This window comes from Pelmatolapia mariae, linkage group LG23, assembly GCF_036321145.2.
Source record: "Pelmatolapia mariae isolate MD_Pm_ZW linkage group LG23, Pm_UMD_F_2, whole genome shotgun sequence".
NCBI classification, from domain to species: Eukaryota; Metazoa; Chordata; class Actinopteri; order Cichliformes; family Cichlidae; genus Pelmatolapia; species Pelmatolapia mariae.
In genome coordinates this window covers 23,307,595-23,335,215 of record NC_086246.1, presented here as the reverse complement: position 1 = coordinate 23,335,215, position 27,621 = coordinate 23,307,595, and the positions used below count along the sequence as shown (strand labels likewise).

Sequence of the window (27,621 nt, the reverse complement as noted above, 5' to 3'; positions counted from 1 at the left end):
ATGTACGCTCTTATTTAACCACAGCTGCATAAACTGTCTATAAGATTGCTTACATGCAGCCGTTATAGTTTTGGTTTTTTTTTTACAGCTTGTTAAAACAACTAGTTGATCCACCAATGCTGCAGCTAGTACTGAAAAACACCAGAAAGAAAGAGCATATGGGCTTCTCTTCATTGGCCCCCTGCTAAATCCAGAATCAAATTTAAAATCCTTCTCACATATAAAGTCTTGAATAATCAGGCCCCATCTTATCTTAATTATCTTACAGTACCATATCACCCCAATGGAGCACTTCGCGGACTTCCCAGACCGCAAGCATACTTGTGGTTCCTAGGATATTTAAAAGTAGAATGGGAGGTTGGAACCAGCTCCCAGTTTGGATTCGGGAGACAGGCTTAAAACTTTTTTTCGATAAAGCATATAGTTAGGGTTGGATCAGGTGACTCTGAATCCTCCCTTAGTTATGCTGCAGTAGGCCTTAGCTGCTGAGGACTTGCCATGATGCACTTTTTCTTCTTCACTCACCTTTTTCACCCACTCTGTTTACACACCTTTCTTCATTTAATCATTAGTTATTATTAATATCTCTGCCTCTCTTCTAGTGTTTTCCTTCTGTCCCGTCTTCCTCACCTCACCCCAAATCAGTCCAAACAGATGGGCGCCCCTCCCTGAGCCTGGTTCTGCTCTAGGTTTCTTTCTATTAAAAGGGCGTTTTTTCTTCCCACTGTCACCAAACTGCTTACTCTTAGCGGTCCTCTGATTGTTGGGGTTTCTTTGTATTATTGTAGGGTCTTTACCTTACAACATAAAGCGCCTTGAGGCACCTATTGTTGTGATTTGGTGCTTCATTTAATCCAGTTTTATTATAAACTGATCTGCACAGACTGAAACATGGGAATTCCCAGTAGACTTTGCTTAATTTTTAGTCTTTACCCCCCAGTGTACTTTTAAACTAGACGTGATTCTCTCACATGCATTTCTGCACAGCAAAAAAACATTAATGAAGCAAGATGAGACTGCACCAATAAATCTCAATAATTTTATTGTCTTTGTTCTCATGATTTTACAAATATGATACTTCTGCAATTCAACTTTAACTGTGCAACACAATGGCATTATGGACTGTTAAACTCGACATCCCGACGGGACGTCTGTGACTCCAGGAAGCTGTGAATCCTGCAGACCAGAGGGCCTCACTCAGATATATATCTATTTTTTTTTAGTGTCAGTTTATGAGTGTTATGCAACAAGAGTCAAAGTTCTCATTCATCTCCCGCCTGCAGTCTGTCCGCAGGATTCACTAGCAGCTTATGCACACACAAAAAAAACGATTTTTCACCACTGATGACGGCTACTGTCAGGGGGGAGGAGGAAGCCGAGTGCCTCCCCTCCCTCTGTCCCTCCTCCCCCACAGGTCAGCGAGCGGCTCCTCGGACATGGGCTCGAAGTAAAGTTGTACAGTCTCTTTGGATGAGGCTGGCGGTACCTGGTCAGAGCTGCAGGGCTGCTTGCCTTTTTAGAAATGGGTGATCTTGCCACGTAGGTTTCAGGGACACCAGTACAGATAATAACAATGGCATGCAAGACTCACATACAGATCCACTTGTTGTTGTTGTTTTTCTTTTTTTTCTCCTTTTTCTTTTTTGGGAGTAGAAAATAAAAAGATCCTGACAGAAGTACAAGCACTGAGCCCTCGCAAACACCCAACAGCCAAGCGCATCGAAAACTGTACGGAGGACGAATGGTGCCTAAACTCACTGTCTTTTTAAAAAAAAAAAAACAAAGAGAAGTATCGGGGCCCTAATGTGATGCTTAAAACCGTTTCAAAACACAACACCTGGCTTCTTTTCATATTCAATAATTCCTGTGTCTGAGGGCATAATACATCTTCACATTTATAATATTTCTTCTACACCTTTTTGTTTTTTTTTAAACTTTTCACTACAAATGTATGTGCTTCTGATTTCAAACAGCTCGGGAAAAACTAAAGATCTGTAATTCGACGACAGTCCCGCTTCCCTCCGGCCGATTTTTATTGCAAAATGAAGTGATAACCTCTGAAACAGCAACACACACACTTCAATATGGCACAAGCATCTTAGAAATGACCTAAATGCATCGTCGTCGTGGTTTGTCGTGGGTGAATATCAAAAACCAAAACCACACCATATCTAAAAATATTAAGACATTAATCATCAGTAGAGCAGAAAAGAAGCTTTTTGTCCCCCCCCCTCTCCTTCCATTAGTTCAAACATGCAGTCTGCCGCTCTGTAAGCAAAACTCGACCGCCAACTCTTGGCGAACGGCAAAAGAAATAGAATAAAGACATAAAAGTAAACGGCTCGCCACAACTGTTCATCCAACTTTATCACGGGAGCTGCAGACTTTAAATCCACGCCTTTCTCTGATTTGAGGGCTGGATGACGATTCCTTCACCTGAAAACTGCAAAGTAAAGCATGTAGTGACTAAACTTGTCCGCTTTAACCACGCAAACGGAACAAAAACGAGCAAAGTTCATCATTTAAAGCACTCTTAAGGAGGATTTCCCCCTTTTATCTAGCTTCGTGGATCACATTAAGACATCTGATGTGCTTATCTTCATCAGCTTTGGCACGCTCCGTGCCCTCACCCGCCCATCCATGCGTCTCACTGAGGATATCGCTGTTGTATCTGGAGTGTCTGAGATAACGAAACCTGAAGGCATTTTCCTCCAGCCCTTTTTCTCCGAGGCCTCATCTACCCGCTCATCTTCCCCCCCTCCCACTACAAATAAATATTGGGCAAACTGCTAAAAACACAAGGAATAAAAAACAAAAGAAGCAGAAATCAATTTAGTGGCCTCGTAGTGTGAAACAAACTCTCAAAACGTAACAAACCCATCACCGCCCAGTCCTCCTCGTTAATCAAACAAAGTCACAAAGAAAGAAATGTTACAGGGAAGCTTATATCTAGAGTAGTGGTCGTTTTATAGCGGCGACTATGTCACGAGAATGACTGAGCATCCAGTCTGTCATGTCCAATTTCTTCTTCAAAAAACCCCAAAAAACTGCCTCCTCTTTGCCTCCCTGCTCTTTGCTCTCTTCGCCCGGAGGTGATCATGCTCTGTTCGATCAAAGTCTTTGACCTTTAACCCTTCCCTCCCCCCGCTCCCATCCCCAACAAGCGCTCCTCCCGTTTCCTCTCCTGCTCAGGGAGGCGCCGCTCAGTCGGCGTAGTGCATGATGGACTCGACGTAGTTGCCGGGGAAGAGGCCCGTGGTCCCGTTCATGACGCCCTCGAACCAGCCGTCGTCGTTCTTCTTGATCACGTAGATGATGGCGCCCTCCTGGAACGAAAGCTCGTCCTCTTTGTCGCGGGTGTAGTCATAGATGGCCACCACTGCGGGATGACGGAATAAAATATGGAAATAAAGATGGAGTGGACTAATATGGACTAATATCCAGAAAAAAATATTTTTTATTTCTGACAAGTAAATTTATGGCAAGAAATCCTTTTCCATTTTTGTTTAATTAATAAAATGAAACAGTCACATTTTCTGGTCATTTTTCTTGCCAAATTGTCCTCATTTACACATTTTTTCTGCTTATTTTATCAGAAAATATTCAAGTTTGTTTAATTTAAATTCTTCCCTGAATCCATTGTAATCTTCCACATTACACTTTCAACATTTTATTTTATCACACACATTTCCTTGACCAGCAAAGGCAGACCTTTCTCCAGGTAGTTGCGTGGGGCCCAGGGCGGGTCCTCCTCAGCGTAGGGGTCGCTGTACTCCACCACCGCCGACTCTTCTTCATCCTCGTCGTCCTCGTAGTCTTCAGGTGGCGGCGGAGGAGGCGTGGGCTCCTCAAACACCGGCTCGTCGGCTGGCGGAGGTGGCACGTCTGAGACTAGGAGTAGTTTCCAGGTTGGGCAGTAAGGGGAGGAAGGAAAAAAAAAAAAAAAGACAACCAGTTAGAGACGAGAAGAAGCTCAGAAGCAGAACTCTCACGGTCATGCAGAAACAGCCCATGCTGGGTGTTTGTCAGTTTTACAGAGAACCTGAGGACAAACATGCTGAAAACAAAAATGTGAACGCAACAACTCAACATGCATTTACAGAAAGACCCTCCAGGGGAATCAACGAGGAACACACGAACACAAACGCCTCATTATTCTCATCATGCTTCACACTCTTTGCTTACACACATCATACCGAGCAGTCAACCACCACCATCTGCTGCCGCTCCACCCCCTTCAGGCTTCGAAATCCCTCTCAGATTTTAACCAATGGGGAAAAACCTAAAATACTTTTCCTCTGACCAGTTTCACTTCTCCATTTCTTGCTTTTGCACCTTTACGCTAAAAATGAGCCTTTGGTTTTTAAAAGCATGACATTTGGAGCTGATGTGCTGTTCGTAGTCTCACATGCTCTGCGTCACTTATACTTAGTAAGAGAAGTGGTTTCAAATATTTCTGGAGCAAAACACATGAAAGGGGAACTAAAATCTTCAACGAACACTCAAAAGACATTATGTTCCCAGCGTGTTGTGCATACTGGTACAAGGCGTTTTCAGATGAAGGCACCCAACCTGCATGCTGATGGTGGGTGAAGCAGGCATCAGGTTAACTGAGACCCCTGGGCCCAGATTTCCTTTATAAAACCTTTGAGAGCTTTTCTGCCACCACACTGTTCACTTATCCACTCATACATCATAAATTTGTGATTATTGGCCTTCACACTTTGTTTTTTTTCCCCCCAAAATTGGATTTGCACTAAACTTCATTAGCACCGAGCTGGCCTGCACTTTCTGGTTTGTTTGTTTCAGGAGGAATCATTTTGTTTCCAAGTTCCTCTTTTGTTGGCACCACATCAGCATTAGTCACCTTCTCCTGACATATGACGCACTTTGACAGGGTTACAGCTTTCCCTCTAGTTTCTTTGGATAATTCTATTGGTACTGGTGTTTTTTTAAGTTTGCTCCACACAAGAAAGAGATCGCAAGTTTTGTTAAACTAAAAGTTAGTTTAAAATCTATCCTATTATAACATCTGTCTCCATGCTATTGAAAAAGTGCTCATTTAGATCATTTAACAGTCATGTGCGGTTCTACAGTACTATAGCATGGTTACCACAAACCCTAAAGCACGTCTGAACCTGCCTCGGCACATTTTAAAAAATCTAAATGCAAATTAAGGCAGCTGTAGATCCAACAGCTGCCAATGGCAGAATAGTTACTTCTGTTATGCTAGTGTGAAGTCTGGCTCCAGGTGTAGTTGTTGCACTGTAATGCAAACTTGGTGTCGGTGTAGTCCAAAAAATAGGAAAAAACAAACATAATTTCCACATGCTCCAAATAACCCAACAATTTCTGCTTGATTTCCTCTGTGACAGTGTCAGACAGCTGGATTGTAATGTCATGAGCTGCATGAATGCAGGTGTTTGCACATAAAGTTGGTGATAGATTGTGGTTTTTTTCTTTTGTCAAGGTAAATCTGTCAGGTGTTGTTTGACAGTGCCCTCGTGTTTGCAGTATTTTACATTCATATGACATCCATGTCTTCGAGTTAAATGCAGAAAGTGCTTTTCTGATTTATTCTTTGCCTCAGATGAAGAAAGAAGTCCCTCCATTTTGCCAATTTCTTCCTGATGGTGCCAACCTCGCTAGGAAAAAAAAAAAAAAAATCAACAGCACCACCTGCTGGACTGAAATCACAGTCCAGCAGGTGGTCTTCGTTCTTCCTGAACGAAAACCTTTGTATTTCGTGAACCTGTATCAATACAATGTTGTCATGCAAAATACTGTCATACTACGCTTGGAGTGTTTAGGCCCGAAATATCTCACGCTTTGAGTCTTCTGGAGTTTATAATCATATTTCTGGCATAAAGAAAACTGCTCAGAACGAAGCCTGAATGTGAGGGCAGCAGCTGATGTTGGTGGTTGTTTACTTGAGAAAATATTCACACATAACAAAAAACCCAAAAACGCACACACAGACACCCACAACAGCACACTACAGGGGATTGAGTGGAGGTCATGCAGAGGGGGCGAAGAGCTAAAGGCCACTTACTAGTCTCCTGAACACGGGCCACAAAGCCCATCAGAGGCAGCTGAGGGGTGATCTGCATGGAGGGGGGAGGGGGCACGAGCGGGCCTGCTATCACCAATCAGAAATCAATACACAGAGGAGGAGGGGGGGGGGGGGGGGGGGCCAGAGAGAGGAAGGCGACAGACGTGAATAGACCGTTAGAGACCACAGCAGAGCGTTAAAGAACACTTAGTAAAGAACAGAGTTCTCATCAGAGTCCTGCAGGCCTGCAACTACTTTAATTACATATTTATTAATGAAATACCAAAAAATATTAACCAAAAAGAAAAAAAGAAAAGAAAATTGTGAAAATTTTAAGAGAATCTAAAGAATTGGCAAGAAAGAAAGCAATTGTCACATCTTAAAAGATGGAACCAGAAAATATAAAAGTCGTCCGACCAATAATTAATAATACAATTAACATCTAAACCGTTTCTTGAACTTCTGTGAGAGGAAAGTGAACCGTTTTGGAGAGCTTCACAGACATTTTATGATCCAAATGTTTCTTCAATCAATCAGGAAGATGATGTGAGCCCTAAAGTCCTCATTCTTCATCTGGCTGTCAGACAAGCGTCTGAGTCTAATCAAAGGAATAATTGATGGGTGAAGATCGCAGGACTGACAGCAGCAGCAGACACAAAGACTTAACAGCTCTTCAGACAGAGAGCTGGTGAGGAGGTGAAGTCCGCCGAGGATGCTGAAGCTGATGGGAAATGGCAGACTACAAGACCAGACAGGCGAGGGTCTAATAGAAAATGCAGACACAACCCCGCCCTCTTCAAAAAAAACCCAAAAAACTAAAACTAAAGGTTCAATGAAGTTTAAATTAGCAGATAAGACTGTTGGAGTGAAACAGAGGTAATAATGCAGCTTTATCATGCACTGCTCACACACTGGTGCTCACGAGCAGAGCACAGATAAGAATTCATTAGATTTCATTTTACCATTTTTATTTTTTTTAAAACCATCTCTCTAGTTTACCAGTAACTAATCCCCGCCACATGTATTCTAAAAGAAGAGCCCCAGTCCTTCAAGTACGAGTTTGAAGCTTGAAGCAGTCTGACCATGCTCCTTTGACCCCAATAAAGCATCTTCACCCAGACATCTGCTCCCCACTGGATATTTTCTCTTTTTCAGACAATCATCTGTAAAGCTTAGACATGGTTGTGCTGCAAAATCCCAGCAGATCAACAGTTTATGAAATACTCAGACCAACAACCATGCCATGTTCAAGTCACTTGAACCTTTATTCCACATTCTGATGCTCGGCTTGAGCTTCAGCAGGTCACCTAATCCCTGCCTACGTGGCTAAATGCACTGATTTGCTCCCACGTGACTGGCTGATTAGATATTTTTGTAAATGAGCAGGTGAAAAGGTGTACCTAATAAAGTGGCCAGAGTGTAATATTGGTTGGTCTATTTAAGTTAAAGACAAATTCACTTCCTCCTTTTTAACATGGCATTTGTCTGTGACTGTGACTGTGACTGTGTGTGTGTGTGTGTGTGTGTGTGTGTGTGTGTGTAGAGCTGCAAAGATTGATCAATATATGGAAAATGATCAATTCTTAAAAGAAAAAATTGTCTGATTATTTGCCTTAAACTACCAAATATATTTTAGTTTTATTGTGTTTAACCCAAGTCATGATTTGATCATTCACACTATTTTATATAGCAATAAATAAAACAATTAACTAGAAGGTCGTCTGCAATTTAACTGATTACAGAACCATTAGCTGCATCACCATTGGCCCAAACCTTTATAGGATAAAAAAATGTGTTAACATTATTCTTTATGTTCAGACTTCATAAGGAATGAAAATCTTATCTATAGGAATCCAAAAATGAAACAGTAACACACACACACACACACACACACACACACACACACACAGAGAAGCAGTACCTTGGTTCTGGGCAAAGTGTGGCCCCCCGTTAAGCTGGCTCTGGTTGTGGGTCACGTTGGGCTGACCAGTGACGGACGAGGGTCGGCGGTACGGCAGGGAGCCTCCCACCGGAGGGTTCTGAGGCTGCTGCGCGGGGCGGTTCATGCTGTAGAACTGAGGAGCACCTGAGAGAAGACGGCAGCAGGGGGCAGCAGAGAGCCACGTAAGTCTGGGAGTGCAGGCAGCAGTATCGTGCTGCTGTCTTACAACACCAAGTTTATTAGAAGAATACAGCTTTGAAATCCGACAATAATCTATTAAAGTTCTATTTTTAAACAGCCACATAGAAGCAATTCATTGGATTTTGTATCAAAACTGCAGTTTTACAAAAAAAAAAAAAAAAAAAAAATCATACCTTTTCCATTTGCAAAGTTTAACATTTCTTCATTTTGAGCCAAACATACTTAAATAGTTTGGTTCAATGCAAAATTGCTACAAATTCCTGCTTTTTTCTGCAGAAATTTCTACAGAAAAACAGCAGGTAAAACTAGAAAATTTAGCATTTTATACTTTTTTTTTTGCATCTCACCTTTAAATGAAAAGTGTCAGGGAAAAAAAAGAACTGAGTAACACGTCCCTTAACTTGTCCCAAATCTCTCTCTGAGCCAATTCAATATTAACATTTGGGTAACAGCAGTTCCACCCTCCAGAGCTGCATGATAATCACAACATCCAGCCACAGAAAAACAAAAGAACAAATCACCTGGACACCATTAAGAAAAGAACAAATAAATATACACAGGAAGAAAGCGTATCACCACACAGCTCATGCATTAAATATCAGAACATCATCATGGACAGAGATGCTGGAGGCCGATGAGAGGCTGAGAGGGAGGACGAGTGGAGCATCTAGCAGCAGCAGTGAGATGATGGAAAGTTGGAGGCAGATGGCAGAAGAGCTGCACACAAACAGGACTTGTGGAAGTTTGTTTGTTTTGTCTGTTCCACAGACTACAGCAAAGACATGTGCAGTCAAAGACCTGTTTTACAAGGATTTTCTAACACTGAGAGAGTAAAATCACCCAGGTAAGAGACTCATCTTCTTTAAATTCATATCTTGCAGTCAATATTTAATTCATGTGTGCAGCCCTTATGAGGTGAGAGTTTCTTTTTAATACCGACCGCAGTGCTCATCAGAGCTTTAAATCCAGTCTACATCCTGAATAGAAAACCATCAAATTAAAATAATGCAGCTCCACCGATCAGAGCCCTCTCGGTTTTCTGAGTACTTCAATGGCATCACTGAGCGCCAGCCTACCAGGTTTGAAATAAAACACTCCAATTTGTTTTTGCAGAGAACAGGCCAGACAAACTGCAGTTATATCAAAAGATAATCATCTTAAACTTCACTCACGTTTTGAATTTAAGTCAAAGTCTTTGGGAATTTACAGCTTTCATGAGAATTTATTCGACAGGTATAACCACTTCACTGTTTCTAGCATTTTTTAAGCAACTTAAATGATCAGGTACCAGCTTAAACATTAAAGCCTTATCTGCCTTTTTCTTAAAATTACTGACATTTTCACTGTGTTCAGTTTAAACTGCTCATTTCAACTTAGTATTGGTTTGTTTTCCGCTTGTGTAAAGGGCTTCTTCCTGTCCATTCCTTTCACACTAAAAGTACTTGAGACTAAGTGACTGCGGTTTATAAACTGGCTTACAGAAGTGTCAAAGCCGTTTACAGCAGAAACTTCTTTACTTCACCCTGAATTGGACAATCTGAAGACTAATGGATTTTTGTAGTTATCAAGTGAATGTAGACTAGCAGAGTCATCTAGGGATCGCAGCAGTAGTTACTGTATTCATTCAGGGGATGTAATAGTTGTCTTTGTAGTCTAAGTAATGTAGTTGTCATAGTTGTAAGGGAATGAATTCATCGTCGTAGTTATCAAGGGAATGTCGTTGTCGTAGTAGTTGTCAAGGCAATGTCGTGGTCGTTGAAGTACTTGTCAAGGGAACATCGTCGTAGTAGTCATCGTCAAGGGAACCTAGTTGTACTCGACTACTTGTTATCATTGAGGGATCGCAGCAGTAGTTACTGTATTCATTGAGGGAGCGTAATAGCTGTGGTCGTAGTCTAGTTAATGTATTTATCTGAATCCTGTCATGTATAATTTTGTGTTTCAACTGTTTATAAATTTTTATCATTGTTTATGTTTTGCTTGTTATTTTCTGCTACTTATTGTAATCATTATCATTATTTGCTTAAGCCAGCTTTTATGCTGAAATGTATTCAGGTCCACGGTATAACTTCATTTTTTGTGTCTTCTGCACAGCTACCTGTAGTTTGAAAATGACTGGTGTAATCATCGCAGGTACAATAAATCCTTTTTTCCTGCCATTAAAAACATTAAACAGGTTGAATTTCTAAATTTAAACTGAAACAAATTTTAGATCTGAAAATCTTTCAAGAACTAATTCAGACTTCCAGATGAAAAATAAATAAGTAAATAAATTAGGGTGATGAATGAGCACACTGGGATCATACAAGCACGTCACGGAAGGCGGGATGGAGGGCGTGCAGGGGGTGAGGAGGGAGTCGCACTCACCTTGTGCAGGGTTGCTATAAGTAGCAGGGCCTGTGCCAGTAGGTACCGTGGAGGCAGGGAGTTGGGGAGGGGGTGGGGGTACAGGCGGGATCTCTACAGGGGGATTGGGGGCTTGTGGGGGGCCGTCTAGGGCAGAGGAAGGGGGCCCAGGGGCTGTGGCAGTGTTTGGGGGAGGTTTGGTTGCGTTGGACTGGGCAGGGGCTGAACCTGAAGGGGGAATCGTGCGAGGATACAAAGGGGGAGGAAAGATAAGTGAGGGAGGTTAAGAGAAGAGTGAGAAGGGGAGAGAAAATCAATCCAGAGTTCCTGCACACCGATTCGACTAATGAAAGCCAGAGTGAGCAGTACTCCCAGATTACTCAACAAAGATTAGTGTAGTTAGTACGTTTGAGTCACAATAAGGTCCTGCAGCTCAGAGAAGAGAGGAAGGGGAAAAAAGAAGGGGTTACCTGGGAAAACGGTGGGCGGGGCTGGGGTTGGAACGGCGATGGGCACGCCCACGCTGCCACTGCCGCTGTTCTCTCGGCTGCTGCTGCGACTGCTACTGGGGTGGCTGCCTCCGCTGCTCCCACTGCTGTCGATGGGTTGGCAAAAACGTGTCAGTCCACAAACAAACACACCAGCAGAAATTGGAAGAAAAAAAAAACAAAACAAACTGCACCTTTTCTTCACAATCACAGGAAATAATACAGCCTACACGTAACGTGGTTGCAGTCTGCCCTCAAACCAGTATGGAGCTTTATTTAACCCAACTATAGAGCCACAGGAACAAAAGTCAGGAACTTTGAGAACTACTGACGCGTTTTAAAGTGACAGTCTGTGCTTTATACTGACACTAGGATATTTTGGTATAAGGACTCAAAAGTAAACTTTTGAGTTTAAGTACAAAACTACTCAAGAAGGGGCAAAAACCGTGCTGTGAACAAGACGCGTGAATGGTCTCAGTTATGATTTTAAATTAACGATTTTGCACTTGCAAATAGACTGTATAAAAAAGATGGCTCTAGCCTCCGTTAGGTAATCTACTAGTCTTTGAAATACAGTTTTGATACAGTTCTCTTCACATGGGGGAAGGTGGAGACACCAGGTTGTCATTTCTGTCAGAAGAGAGATTGTTGAAAGACCTGAAACCCCCAATGACCCCAGGTTACATAACTGATGATGTGTCCAGGGGCACCAGATGGTGCATCATAAACTGAATCAAAGAATTTGGAATTTTGCTTTTTTGTTTTATTTTAAATCAGATGTGAATATCCAACAAAAAGGGTTCAGCTGATCACCTACCGCTTGCTAGCTGGCTAGCACTGTTAGCAGGATGAATCAGTTGTTGACTATGACAAAAATCTGCATAGTAATTGCAAAAAAAATGAAGGAACACAAGACTTAAACCTGTTTTTTTTTTTTTTAATGCAGCCAAGTGCTGTTCAACAGAGAGATGAATCTGCCGTCTCATAACAAAAGAACTTGTCAATCACAGGGTAACCACACCCTCGAGTATATGCTAATTTATTATTATTTTTATATTTTTATTTTATTTAAAAGATTAATTTTACAATCATTAAGACCTAAAAACAACTGAGACCAAGAACTGACTAAAGTGTTTACTGAGTTCATCATCAAGTTAGAAGCAGGGCACGTTTTCCTAAGATTTGTAGTCCCTGAATGAAGTAGACCATTGCCTTACAGACCATGTACAGCAATGGGTCAAGGAACAGACCCCAAATGGTCCAAGCAGGCAGCTGTTGGTAACGCTTCCACAGATTCAACTACAGAAAACTTTATTTTTAGACAGAACCTGCTGCTTAAAAGCGCTCATGAACTAAACAGTGAGTCCAGTACCTGATTTATCAAACAGGCAAAACAAGACCTTCACAGTGTGAATGAAACAAAAACAGTAACAAGATTTTCCCCCGATCAACCACAAAACAAATACATTATAAAATTAGGTTTGTGGTTAGCCAAATTAAGGTTACTCATGTTGCTTTGGTAGTGACAGCTTTTAAAAGCATTAGCTAAATTCTGGGCTAATGCTAAATGAATGCTACAACAGCATCATTGGCCAGTTGCAATGTTGATCAGTGACCAATATTAGCATGACGATATAGGAACGCCAACAACTCAGGATATCACATGGTGCTTTGTTTTCCAACCACTTCCTTTAAAAAAAATAAAATAAAAATATTGACACACAAAAATGCAAACAAACACACACACACAAAAAAACACTTTCCAGTGTTGGTCTTGTAAAGTTTTGTCGAACTCAGATCCCCAATCCCAATCTTGAAAAGATGCTGGAGTAACTGTTTACACTGGACCCGACTGATTTTTAATCCTTTGGGGAAAACAACAGACATTTCCTGAAAGTTCCTGACATTGTTCCCAGGCTCACATCATTTACTTCCAAGTGAAATTTAGATCTATAAATAATTCACCTCTCTAATACAGTTTTATATTCAATCTGCAACCAGCCTCAAGCAACACACAGTTCAGCTGTCTTTTCTGTTTTCTTAATAACTCACTTCATTAAACTAGCACCCTCAAGAGCATTGATGTGTTAGCGTGAGCTGTATGCCTTTGAAATGACTATGTGACAGTGACAATATTAAAAAGAAAAAGAGGGGGCAGCTGGAAGCCTTCACAGGAACACATGACACAGGTGACACAGTGGCGACACGGGACAAAGACAGATATGAGACGCCGTAAAAGCAGCAGGAAAGATCGTGACACATGGGGCAGACTTTCTGCTGACAGGCAGGAGAGCACATGGCTGAGAGATGAAGAAGATGAGCTATGGATGGATTGGAGCAGATACACACTCGTGCTGAGAGGAGAGTCGGGGAAGTTTTCCTATCTCTAGAAATACTTGAAACGTTTGGCCAACAGATGGGATGCCGTGACGAAACTTTCCATGTTGTTTTCCCCCTCCCAAAACCCCTCGTGCTTTTACTTCTGAGACGGCAGGCAGGGTGGATCTAAGAATATCACTCCGTGTTGGGCATGAAAAAGCCTCATCTTGGGAGATGAGCTGACAGTGGATTGACAGGACTGTGGGGGCGACGCTGCCTATTTAATGACTATTACCATAGGAACCTGTGTCTAGCCAAGCTAAATAAAGCTCTGCATCTCTACCTCATGCTTGTTTCTTTGTTGTTATCTGAGCAGCGAGGGGAGCAAACAGGTGAGGAGGTTTCTAAATAATGTGTCAGTCTGGGCTTCTCCTGGGAGCTGGAGCTGCTGTGGGCCTGGATGTGAGTTTTAGGAAGTAAGAGTGGTTATAATTTCAACGAGGTGTCATATCAGAGAAGGTGCTCAGAAGCTGGCTCGCATTTTTAAGTGTAGGAGAGGAGAAGAAGAAAAGGCAAGTAGAGTGGGGGAAAAGGGGGGTGGGGGGCTTGTTTAAAAAGTGTAGAGAGGCATGCTGGGAAGTGGGGTGGGGGTACCTGTACGTGCGGTTCCTCTGATTAACAGATGCAGTGCGTGCAGGGCTCTGCTGGGGGTGCGCCATGTTGCGCGTCGGGCTTGAGACGTAGTCGTTAGGGACAACGGGTGGACGCACCGGCTCAAGCGTCCTATAGGGGGAGTGGCGCCTGCGAGAGGGTCAGGAGGACAGGAGTCGAGAGGAAGGGGAGGGGGGGAGAAAGGAGGGCATCCATAGAGAAGTGTAGGGGGAGGGGAGAGGGGGAGAGGGAGGAGGAGAGCAAGAAACAAACAAGTGCAAACTTAAAAAAAATGGGTGATGACAGGTGGTGAAACATTGGGGCTGGCTGGGGTCCACAGGTGAGGGGGGCAGAGTCAGAAATGACATGGCTGCTGTCAGCTGAAAAACACACTCCCAAGGAGATACACTGTGAGTTTGTTTGCACTATATGAAATCAAACAACTACGACAACTAAAAACTAGTTTTACTGACATGTTTGATTTGTTGATTTAGAAGACATTTGTTGCTTACGTAAAAATGTATATTTTACAGCTGGACAATTGTGGTTTATGGCTCAGTCACACTAGGATAAAAACAGGACGGCAAAATCCCAGAGACAAGGAAAAAGAAAAAATTGCGGTTGCCCATTGCAACTACATATAATTACATTTTTTTTTTGCATTTGAAAACCACATTAAATCACAAAACAATTGCAACCTGTCTGCAAACAATCACAGTACAACTTAGACTGTTTGCAATCACTCCCAGACAGGTTGGTGAAAGTTCGCAATCAACTCAAGTCAGTCTCCAACCTGTCTGCAATTAGTTTCTTTACAACAGGGGAACCAACTGGACTGGTTGCCAACTGTTGTATCCTATATAAAACCAAAGTTACTGAGTTCCTATGTCATTTTGCAGTTAAATTGTTGTCACGCAGACCTTGTTGCTCAACCTCATTCTATTGCAAAAAAGATAGTAGACTGACTGCAAGTTTAAAACGTTGTACGAGCTAGTTTCAGGTTAGTGTCAGTTAAATATAATAAGCATGGCAAGACATGGCCCACCAGAGGCAAACTACAATCTAGTTTTTATATATATTTAGCTTTTGAACAAAGTGCATTGCCCTTCACGGTTAGGTTACACTAGCATTACGCTAGGGTGAAAATGTGACAAGCATTTCCAATTCTTATCATAAAGAGTAAAACCACGTTATCTGTTTGGCTCTAAAAACTCTACAGTAACTGTACTGTGCTTTTATAGACCCCCTAGTTCACTCAAAGACAAAGTTTACTTGTAGTTTACATAACAACAAAGGCAGTTTATGGTGCAGTTGCTTTATTGGCCTGGCTCCCTTGAGACCAAACTGGGCTTTATGTGGCTCATTACAAAAACTGAGTCTGACACCCCTGATGAAGATCAATGAGAGATGAAGCTTGTTTTTTCCCATCTTGCTGGCACTAACTTCAAAGATATTTAAAAGGGACTGTATTTTTCATGGATCACAGCGTTATGGAGTCACAAACTCATCTGTTTCATGATGTTAAATTGATGCTAGCATTTAAACCTTTTTCAAGAATGATTGGAACAAAGAAAATTTAAATTAAAAAAAAATCTGTATTACTGCTAGTACAGTTTGTGTTTCTATATTCGTTTTTCATGAAATGATAAAATCAAAACAAAAAAATTATTCCTGTATGAAATATTATGATGCCACTCAATAATTTTAGTCACTTAGCAACAATTCCTGAGTTATGTAGTAACTTCAACACTTTGTCTCAGTGTAAATTAGCAAAAGCAATCCTGAATTTATGAAATTGTTCAAGGGAACTAAAATAATAAAATCAGAGCAATAGGTTTAAATCCCTAAAGTGTTCCCACCCACATCTTCTGAACTATAAACTCCTTGAATAAAAACCTGGAAATGTGGTTTTTCAGCCAGCAGCAGCTCTACGATGATCAGTTTTTAACATGGGAGGGATAGAAAAAAACATAACCCTGAGGTTTTATTGATCTGGGCCTGCAATAAGATGTGCTGGATGTAAATTTCCCAGCTGACACAGTGGGGTGACCCATCTCTGAGCACTGTTGCCATGGCAAAACGCTGCTATGAGGAATATGGGGCAGCCAGGAGTGGGCGAGCTGGGTCACAAACACACAACTCAAAGTGAAAACTGAGGAAGTTGAGTAACAGAGGAGAAGGCGACAAATTAAAAATCACACAGAGGATGTCTGCCTGTAGCCACAGGCTGCGACTGAAGGTGCGTCATGGAGGGTTGGAGCTGTGGTTGATCGACATGTGTCTTGAAGGGACAGAAAGAGACACACACACTTTTTCCACAGAAACACAAACAGCACTTCATACATAGGACTGTCCCAAGGGTAACACATACACACACACAGCATTATGAGGTGCACTAGCAGAGCTCCTGTGGGATAAAACACACCTCCAACAGTCAGGCACAAGACAGACAACACCAAACACCTCCGCAGCTTCCATGAGCTCCGACACAGAACATAACATTAGAATACTCCAACACTAAGAAAGGACCACAAAACTTCTCAGTGAAAAGTGATACTCTAATTAAAGTTGCTCCAAAACTACACCTACATTATACAGTTAAAATTAAAGTCTATTAAAGCCATTAACCTGTCACAGTCTGCCCGTATGGCTAAATCTGGCTGATAGTGCTCAATTTAATGGTTAAGATAAAATACATTCACTGTAATTACTTAACAGCATGAACAAGATATGAGCTGAAGGATACATTTTATAGTTAAAATAATGATGATGCCTCAAAAAGACATTTTTGGAAAAAGACTAAATCAGTTGAAAATGACATTATCAGAGCAAACTAGAAAAAAAATGTTCAATTTTAATAAACAAAATGCAATAAGAATGGGGGCTAATCCGGGATTTAAAAAAAATATTACTTTTTTTTCCTTTTTAAGATGCCTTTAAGAAATAATGGGATCACAGCTGATATGATTTACACTTAGATTTTTTTTTTTAGCTTTAAATACCTTGTGATCATAATGATCATTACTTTTGTATATATACACCTTACTTCCTCATTAATGGGTCGGCCAATCTGAATGAAAAGTTGCACGAAGATCGTCACACATGAAGTGATTGTTAACATGTACAAACTTTATAAAAGATTTGTTATAAATCCCAGTTGATTTTGGTATTCAGCAACCCCCTTGTGAAGGCAATTTTTTGTTTGTGTCATTTTAAATGTATGTTGTTTGTACTCAACTTGACAATCACCGAAAGTACCACAGGTCTTATATATAGAAGCTAAATTTGGACAGAAGGTCGGCGTTTGTACATTTTCCATTTTGTTAAACTGAATCTTCTGTATTTTATTCTAATTTTTTATTTTCCCCTTATTTTTGCAAAGATAATTTATATCAATCAGTTGGGAAAATATTAGTTAAGCATGTAAGTACATCAGTTTCTTTTTACTCATCAGCCAGCATGCATACACCAGTGCTGGGATATAAATAGTGACAGGGTAAAATAGGCTAATATCAACCATGTGTCTGTACTGCTAGGCAGGCAGGATTTGATGGGTTTAACGCAGCTAATTGTCTTCTTAAAGTGAAGCTGATAGAAATTAAAATTAACACTATTGGTTTTTTTTTTCTCCATTTGATGCTTTTTCATTTTGATGTCTGATCTAATTTCAGTCAGGAGGAGTTTAACGTGTTTGAACTAAAAATAGAATAAAAGAGCTTTTTTTTTTTTCTTTAGATGACAACCAAAACAATCTCTTCTTCTACAAACCCCAAAATATAAAGTTTCTTTTCCTAAAATAAGGGATTTAAAAATCCTTGTTCTGGTCTTGAATGCCAGAAAAAAGCCAGATATTAAATTGGGTACCAAAAAAAAAAAAAACCAAGAAGAAGAAGAAGAAAAAAAAGAATTTGTGAACAGACAGCAGCTTGTATTTTGCAAACACTGCTGCTTATATTCAGATCAAGTAGATTATCAAAAGACAACTTTAAGCATCCCAAAAAGAGCAAACTTTAACACACTTGCACAAAAAACTCTTTATAATTTAGGGAAACCTATTTAAAAGATGCATGGTGCATGTCTGAGAGTGAGAAACCCTAACAAATCCAAAATTCAGCATGCAGCTTGATGTAAAAATATTTCTTGTATAAAAGAAATCAGGTTGTCTCAGCAGCACAGAACAGCACTGTAATGTGAACTGGCCCTAAAACAGATTTGAAACCACCCTGAAGAGACTAATTAAACCAGGAGGTAAAGGAGCGATGATGAAACTGGGAGTAACCACGTCCATATGACGGGCCTTGTCGTTATCCTCCCAAAACCGACCCTGCACTCCGTACGTCCGTCTCAACACACACCAAGGTGGTTGCACAGTTTACATACCCAAGCGTCCCTTTCCCCGTCATGGGTGGGCTCGGGGGCTTCTGTGTGGGGGGGTTGGTGCGAGGGAGTCCACCTCCTCCGGCCTTCATGTTCTGAGCGCTGGCCTGTGGCAGGTAGGTGGACACTGGTTTAGAAATCTGCTGGTTAACCATGAGACTTCTTACACAGCTGTCAACCTTCAAATTATCCTTTATTTTGTGATGAGAGTTAGAAGAGAAGATCAACAGCACTCCTATAGGAGGCAGGTTAGCTTAGCATGAGGAGGTAACAACATCTGCCCAAGTAACAAGAATTCATCTCCATCGTCCACACAAAGGCTCAGTTGGTAAGAGCAGGTCATCTACTGATCGGAAGGTTGGTGAATTTGCATCGGATGCATGGAGGCATTGGGAGGAGGGGCATCCAGTGAGTATGAGTGTGATTGTGTGAATGTTAGATAAAGTGCTTAGGTATAGATAATATATGAATGCTGAATAAATGTGGGTGACTAAGACTTGAAGCAGTTTAAAAAGAAAGAAAATATATTACATGCTAATTGGCTGGTTATAGAAGTGCTGATGGATAGATTTTGCCTTTGCACACTTGGTCGTTACAACCAGCTTTCTGGGTTTTTTTTGCTAAGCTAACTTGGTTCTTACACTCCAACTATAACATCATGAATTTTGGGTAACGATAATAAAGGTCTTGAAACTTTCTGCTTTTCTTTACGTTCTGTCACAGATTCACAAATTGCCACAAATTCGAATTAAAAGTTGCTAAAATGTTAAATTAGGTCAAAGCACATAAAAGTTCGGGGTTTTCTTAGTCATAGCACGACAAAGTACAGGGAGACGGCCTTCAGTAGGCTTATCTAAGTCAGACACTCTGTTGAAAGGCAAAACAGAAGTGTCAGAGTCAAATTAGGTAGGCAAAATTAGGTTCTCCTATGTAACACAATATTATTATCATCATCAACTAAAATATGAAATCATAACAGTTGGTGTTGATGATACAAAGCTGGTTGTTGTGATTCAATTGTGGTTGTAGTAATCAAATATAAATTGTCGTTTATGCGACACATGGATGCAAATATGCTCCAAATTATGGTGTAATGCATTTGCATTTCCTCTCATACCAGCTGTAAATTTTGCATCTTTAAAGGTTTTTCCAGGTTTTATTTCCAAAAACGACAACATGAAGTGAATACTGATATTTCTACTTTTTTGTGCATTAAAATGTGACAAGCAAAGGATTTTTCACAAGTTCTTTTTAAAGCATTTTTCTGAAATATAATCTGAATCTCTGTAAGCAAAGACATTTTTAAACTGCAAACAAACCAAAAATGTAAAAGAAACCACAGACACAACAATTCAAAACATCCACAAACCACAAAAAGCCCTTCCTTGTTTGGGGCTCTTACTTTGAAAATCTTACCTTAAACCTTTGCAACCACTATGGTTGGTAGCAAAGATAAAGTTAGGCAAGCATAAAGAGAGAGAGAAGAAATCAGGTGATTAGTGTGTGAAGGAGGAGAGGAAAACAACAGTTATTCAAGCTTGTGCTGCACAAAGCCGAGCTGGAGAGATCTGGCCAACAATAGCTCAGTGTTTAAAATCTGAGGAATTCGACCTTCTTAAGGTTGAAAGCCAGCGCTTTAGTTTTCTGTATAAACAAGCTTGTCATTGTTCAGAAAGTCAGCAGGAACAAAGCTTTAAGAATCAGCCTCTCCCATGATTTTATTAAACATAAAATCATGAGAAAAGCCTGTTTCCAGCTGCAGGTGGCAGGCTTAATGTCCTGGCCGTCACTGGCTTCCCGTCCATGTGAAAAGCCTGAGTCATTGATTTTTTTCTTAGATTTCTTGACTTTGAAAACCACTGAAACCGAATAATAAAGAACATGACCTCTACAAGTCCTTTGCTTATCTTTAGATTTTCATCAGTGAGCAGCCTGGATTAATTCTGACATGCAAACACATTTCCATGGTCTTCTTTTGACCCCTAAAATTAAATATTTGACAGTACTGTATGCAAAAAAATACAAATATAACCTAAATTCTATCCCTTAAATCAATATTTAAGTATTGTATTTAAGTATTAAGTATTTAAGTAAGTGATGTGATTATTTTTATAATATAAAATATAAAAATAATCACATCACTCTTATAAACTGGCTTGTGGTTGGTGACTTTTTAAGACTACTTTTGGCCAAATTTAAGGGAAAAAGACCAGAATCAGCACCTTAACTCCGTGGCCCATGTCGTCTAGCAGGCTGTAGTCGATGGGCTTGCGGATGTATCGCACAGGCCTCTCGGGGTTGGCCGGGGCGATGATCTTGTGCGTGCGGGACGTGTTCTTGTTGGTGGTGAGGATACCGATCTCCCGCCGTGCTACCTTCTCTTTGTGGATGTCCACCGTCTAAGGATGAGAGGCATGTTTTCATTTCTTTTTTCATTTTTTAAAATTAAAACACTTAGTCCTGAAAGCCTGCCAAGACTTTATTAGGAGGAAGAGGTGTTTCAGAGTGTTTCATAATTTAGGGTTTTGATTGCTTTGAAGTATCTGTTGCATGTTGAAACCCTTTTATCTTTCGATCCAGCGTGCAGCTCCAGCACACGTATTTGCCTGCAATGCAGATACACTGAATTATACATTCATTATCCGCACAGTCACATCAGCGTCTGGTCCATTTGGATAGTAAAACTTTATTAAAACTTCATTAATTAGGCTTACACAGCGCTTAATACCCAATAGAAAAAGGACAAAGAGCATTTAAAGGCCATATTTAACTGTTAATTGTGCTTTGAGAACTGATGCAGGGGGTTCCTTCTTGGCAGGTGAGTCAAAAGCCTGATTTGTTTAACTTCCCTCACCTGTGAGATGTGGTTGATGGAGGACTCCATGCGGCGGAGCTGCGAGGCCTGGATGTCCAGCATCTGCAGGACATTGTTGGCCAGCGTGTTGATCAGGTAGGCTACGCTGGCCAGAGACTGGGTGGTGTAGTTCTTGGTCTCCTCCAGCGCCCTCTGCTTGTCTGGAGACTGAAGAAGAGAAATGGATATTTGACTTTCAAAAGACACGATTTGCATTTCATGGAAAGCAAACGATGCAGGTTTTACAAAGTGATGAAAACTGAGGGAGCAGAGGGGAAAACACAGCCTGTGTTACCTGAGGACATTCTGAAAAAATGCGGACTTTAAGTGGGCCACCTTTACACTACAAGATTCCTGCACATTTGTAGTGCTTGTTGTACTCAGATGAGTCTAACAGTTTAGACAAGGGCCATGTCAAAACACAGAGGAAATCCCACAGGGGGCATTTACACACTTCCAGGGCTACTTCTAGCCTGCTGTATGAGGGTGGGCAGCTACAAAGATTAGAGGTTGCAGCAGATGACTGGTACCCCCACAGGGTTCTGGCATCTCTGAAACGACTGTGTTTGCATTTGATCCCTGACAAAAACAAGCAGAATATAAATGGATTGTTCCAGTCGGCTTGGCTTCTACAGGAAGAACAGCAGTCAACATCTGCACATTTATTCTCTGCAAGGGCAGAGACATGGGAAGACTAAACCGTCAGAGACAAAGTTGTTCTGTTTTTGTGTCAAAACACTTTCTGTAATGAGTACTACAGTATTGTGCAAAAGTCCTCATTTCTTTACATTTTCTTTGTGTTTTCATACTACACCATACTAACATACTACACCTACTTCCCATTTTCCTAACAAAACATAAAGGAATGCACAATTTTGCATTGCAGTGCTGTACTATAATCAGTGCCCTGATGATTACTGTAGCAGGAACAGCAAGATACATATTATTATAGGCTAAAGGTGATATCCACTCAAATAAAATGTCTATTATAATGCCAGCATCTGTTCAAAAAAAAAGAAAAAGAAAAAAAAAGATGTTATTAGGCTGTTAATTCTGTAAAATTGGTCCATAAAAAGTACACAATGATTAGGAATAACAGTACCAAAGTAATTAAAAACGTAGTCCTTTCAAAGACCCAGTCAGAAAGAAACAAATGTGTCAAAATCTCCCGTGGAAGTCATGATTCGCCGCAGTCGAGTGAGTAGATGGCAAGTGTTTGCCAAAATGTCAGCATGCAAACCAAGCAACTGCAAGGAGGTGTTTGCACATCTATACACACATTTTAGCCTATAATCAGCCTGAAATCACCATTTAACCTCAGGTGTATGTTTTTGGCCTCTGTGGGGAAGACGGACTATCAGAAGAGAACCATACAAGCACAGAAAGAAAACAAACTTCAAAAGAAAGTTCCCAGGCTGGAAATTAATCTAGGACCTTCTTATTCAGTATTCATTTATTGTCATACAAGAGATTACAAACACGAACCTGCACCTCAGTCTTGTTGTATGAGCTTTGAGGCTACACAGCCTTCTGCACAAGGAGAGGATGGTGAACAGACACAGACAGCTTTCATTTGAACTTGATTCCAAATTAGCTGAGCTATGGGTTTGTAAAAAACAAGCCCCAGTGGATGGATCAGCTGAAAAGACCCCTTTCCATGTAATTATCCAAACACACTTTATGAAGGACGATTTAATGGGGCTACAGGTTATGTTGAACCCGGCACATAGTTACCATTTAACTCAATGCTGACCCACTAATGATAAATCCCCACATGAGCACTTCAAAAAGGCCATTAAAGAGGTTAGAGCTACTTCAATGCTAAAGAAAATATCATCCCAACACAAAAAGCAGTGCACAAAAAATGGAGCCTGAATGCAGTTAGTGTCAGCAGGATGGAGAGCAAAAGGTTTCAGCACCAAGAAGCAAATTTGTAGTGAAGCAAGAGAAAAGAGCTTAGCGGCAGTGAAGTGAGTAGCAGGTAAAACAGCTGCAGCCGGCGTGAAAGCAGTGTTCAGAGGCAGCCGATTGGCCGTGGGCACGGCGTGGGCACGTCGACAGGAACATCAAAGGGCAGATGGATCGGCTAATGTTTCTGCTGGGAAACTGTGTTCCTTAATCCTCTGTGACACTGCACCGAGCGCAGCATGCGGGGTCGAGCTGCAGCACAAAGCCAGCACATAATGGTGTGAATGAAAGCAAAAGCAGACACCAAAAAAAAAAAAAAAAGCATTTTTGCTTCTCAAATGTGGCAATTTGCAGCTTTAATTTGGTCTATGTGATCAAGCACTGCCTATGTTTAGATTTAAACAAGTAATGTTAGTCTTTTAGCAATGATTAAGGGCTTTTTAACCAATTTTTCTGAGCATTTTAGAGTCATAAAATATTCAGATTACTCCTTTCTGTTTTATTCCCTCTCAATCATAAGCAGCTACTTTAATAAAGAGTTATTTTCAAGGTGTTTTCTTAAAGATGCAGAACAAGCTTGATCGTTCTTGATTCTAAAAAAGCACATCGTTAGGCTGGAGATTTAAGCTTGGATAAAACAAGCTTCATTAAAATGTCATCTGAGGGTCTGCAGAAGTCTGATTGCTGTAGCTCGCCATTTCCACATAATCTGCAGTGTAACCAACAAAAATTAGTGGCGACAAAACCGCTCATTAGAGTTTCCTGTGTGCGAGAGACAGCAGCAGATTAACTGCATTGTTTGCAGCAGCCTTTAGGCTGTGATTGGATATTGACTTATTGATTTTACTTTAAAATTCAAATTTAAGCCGCGCTGTTAACTCCCCAAAATCCAGGGCTGCAGTGCCAGGATAATGGGAAAGCCCACATCTTTCCTTCTCTTCTTTATTATTTATTTATTTGTTAGTTTTGACAGGAAACCTTTGTACAAACACATCGAATCAGAATGAAAGGATATCTGGGCTAAACTGACATAAGATTGGGGGGAAAAAAAACCCAAAACAAAACACAAAAAACTGAGAGGCAGCATCAAGCAACAATCCGGGGAGTCCCGAGACTTCAATGAGCAGCACCCTCTGTGGTAATCAGTCTATTCCCTTTCATGTGAAACATACAGCGCACTTTTGATCCAAGGCAAATTTTAAAGAATCCTACACACACACACCTAATCCAACTAGTTAAAGCATCTGGCATGGCCTGCAAACAAATGACATCATTTACAGGAGAGCGGAGGACGCAGCGCTGCTATAGAATGAGGACAAGCAGGTTATGTGGTAAAAGTCACGAGAGCACCTGCTGGCACAGGAGAGACGGATTTAATCCAGTGATATGTATCTGGTAAGAGAGGATGGATATCACTCCATTACTAAACCATAATTAACATTTTAAGTCAAAATGGGCAGAGACAATTTTAAAAAAAGGCAAATTTCACTTAAATAAGTCATAACAGACCCAGAGCCTTTGCTGCACCCTTACTGATTGGGCTTACATGCATCTTCAACCCATTTTAAGTCAGAAAAACGCTAATTAAAACAATTATTTGCCCTAAAAAACACGTCCCCTCATTTGTACTGGCACCTGGTAGGCTGTCATTCACTGCTAAAGCTCAAGGGTAGCAGTAACGTTTGGACAAGGCTGCTTTCAAGCCACCACGTAACAAAAAAAGCAGCAGCAGCAGCACTGCTCTCTACACGAGTTGGACCAGTAAAACGAGCCTCTGTACAAACAGTACGGCAAACATTCAGCCAAATACTACCCACAGCTGTTAGAAAGCACATTTTGGGCCTCTTGAAAACAATACATCATAATGAGCTCTGGCACCAAGTAAAGGTAGCACATTACAAATATACCACAACTCTGCATAGTCATTTCAGAGCGAATACAGTGACCGAACAGCTCCCTGTCAATATCTAACTGGAACTCTGCTTCAAACACCCAAAAGTGTCCCAAAGCTTAATAATTCCTTTGAACAATGTTTCATCACGTTGTCTTGACAACATCAAACCACAGACTGTATGTTTGGTGTAAGAAGTCCCATTTTACCTTCTTGAGCTGAACATTGTGGTTTTTTGAAATGATGAGTGGCAGATTCGGCTGAGTAACCAAGGACCGGCTCATACGGTAAGAAAGTGGTCGACCACAAGGTAGCACTCTATCCTCATCTTTTTGACTCTAATGGGAACCACAATTAACAAAAATAAACATCACAACATATCCAAAATGGCTTAAAACTAACAACCGAGTCCACACACACACCAGAAAAGTAACAATCAGTATAAGGAATAATAATTACATGTCAATATCAGAGATTGCTCAAACCATCAGAGCAGACGTGAGGGATAAACATGGCCAGAACAAAGAGAATTTTATTGGTTTCTATAATGGCTGTCACCACATGTAAATCACCGGGACATGACCACACATAACGGCAATGACCTCAGCAACTTGGGTAGGTTGTGTTATAGGCTCCACAATCCTTCACCACAAAAGTCTGAATCAGCCGTCAAAGATAAGACAGACGTAGTGATGCTGAAAACATTTGCAGGACTGCTTTTGCTCCCCCACATTGAAAATTTTGCTCATTATTTCAGTTGTCACCCCTTTTGTTTGTGGGTTTTGTAAGAATGTAGTTAGGCTATAAGTGCCTCAGGTCAGACAGGTAGGTAGGCAAGCAGGCGTAGAACCAGCACGGACAAGGTTCTATTTGTGCCGGCTGGTAAACCAAACAGAATTCATGCACTTTTGACGGCACACAGTGTTTGCCAACAGCGCATGGGAAAAAAAAGAAAGAAAAAAAAGTGACTTTTGTAATAAACGATCACTCCACGAATTAAAAAGTCGAAAAAGTTTGAGAGAAAGTAACTGATAAATAGAGGAAACACTCAATTATCCACTAAATATGGTCATTTCAGAGCACCGGACTCAGATCAGTGCATCAAGCATGAGTGACAACCAACACTGTGTCCTTTATCAAAAAAAACCAAACAAACAACATAATACTGACTTTGAAGTCTGTGAATACAAACATCTCACACACTAGGGGTTGGTTTTGTTAGCGAAACATCCCTTGACTGCAAACAACTCCTGGGCGTGGAGTTCCAGCAAACACACCTGTGGCATCATGTGAATGACAACCCGAAATATTACTTAGCAGGTTTAAATTCCTCAATGACTAATGCTGGAAGAAGTCTACTTTAAAGTGAAACAGAAAAGGACAGAAAATATGAAAAGCATCACACTAAACATTCTCCTGATGCTTCCTGCTTCTGTCCAGCTGATCTATAAGTGATAACATCCATCTGACAGCAGCTGGGAAAACCTCACAGGGCAACCTGCCAGACAGCAAGCTGCCAACATCCACCACCTCTCTCCTCTTCCTCCTTCTTCTTCTTTGCAGGGCAACTTGTCAGACCTGATCAGCCCAGCTCATCAGGGATGTCAGATTTCAGCATCACACCTTGTGTCCTAGCTTATTCCCTGATTTCTCACCTACGGAAAGCTGGCCTGCGAGTGTGTGATGAGTAGAGATGCCGAAATGAGATGAGATCACACCTGCAGAATTTTCAAAGCATCTGAATGGCTGCACTCACACACAGGCAGAAATGTATTCACATCACCCCCCTCCCCTCTCCATCTCTAAACACGGAGGTGCACATGAATGGCTTCAGGCTGAGCATTTTTAAAGGGTTTTAAGTGTGGCTGCTACATCAACAGCATCATAAATCAGTTGTTTGTAACGCTGTCACGGCGGGTTGTCTCCTGTCACAGCCTATCAGAGGTTAATCTGCCTTGATATCGCGTCCCACATCTGAGGCCGGAGCCTGATCAGCTGGCTGGCAGTGATTGATCCCCGCACGGAGCACAGAAATCGATTTTCACGGTGCCTGCTCGGTGGTTTGAGGGGTGATGACGAGCAGCAAGCTAACGAGCTACCCGGCTAACCCACCACGGTGGGATGCACAGCTCACACACATCGTTATACAGAGGGGAGGACGCGAAGCAAAAAGCGAGGCCAACAAATAGCGGCATGAATCGGGTGGGGAAATGGCACATTATGAGTTTGTTATCTAATTTTAAAAAACAAACAAACAAACAAACAACGCATCGGCAGCAGGTTGTTGCTGCGCTAGCCGAAGCTAGCTGACAGCACGGCTGCACCGCATCGGCAGCGCTAGCATCAGTTAGCCTAGCACCACTTCGCTCCATTGAGAAAAAAAAAAGAAACAAACTACACCTTCTTCCCCTCCACGTTTGTGTCAGCCTACCTGGACATAGTTGCTCTCGCAGTACTCCGCGACTCTTTCCAAATTAGTGAAGCTGTCCAGCAGCGCGCTTCGTCCCGCTGGAATCTCCTCTTCCAGAAGCATTTGTAGCTCCGCCATTTTCACATCTTTAGCGGAGAGGTGCGCTCTCTGGCGCCCCCGTG

At 41.4% G+C, this 27,621-nt stretch overlaps 1 protein-coding gene across 15 annotated transcripts; it reads right to left on the bottom strand.

The window, feature by feature from the left end:
• Positions 1-1,025: 1,025 nt before the first annotated feature.
• abi2b (abl-interactor 2b) lies at positions 1,026-27,621 on the bottom strand. Of its 15 annotated transcripts, none has more exons than XM_063466068.1 (12): positions 27,461-27,621; positions 21,231-21,398; positions 20,599-20,775; positions 19,793-19,810; positions 18,380-18,483; positions 14,003-14,149; positions 11,012-11,136; positions 10,563-10,769; positions 7,974-8,138; positions 6,053-6,139; positions 3,712-3,891; positions 1,026-3,379 (listed from the first exon to the last, which is right to left on the bottom strand). In XM_063466068.1, the coding sequence occupies exons 1-12, from the start codon at positions 27,575-27,577 to the stop codon at positions 3,204-3,206; spliced, it is 1,671 nt and encodes a 556-aa protein (XP_063322138.1). In that variant the 5' UTR covers positions 27,578-27,621; the 3' UTR covers positions 1,026-3,203. The 15 variants fall into 15 exon arrangements, with proteins under 15 accessions (XP_063322138.1, XP_063322139.1, XP_063322142.1 ...); XM_063466069.1 differs by having other exon boundaries at positions 6,053-6,136; XM_063466072.1 differs by lacking the exon at positions 14,003-14,149.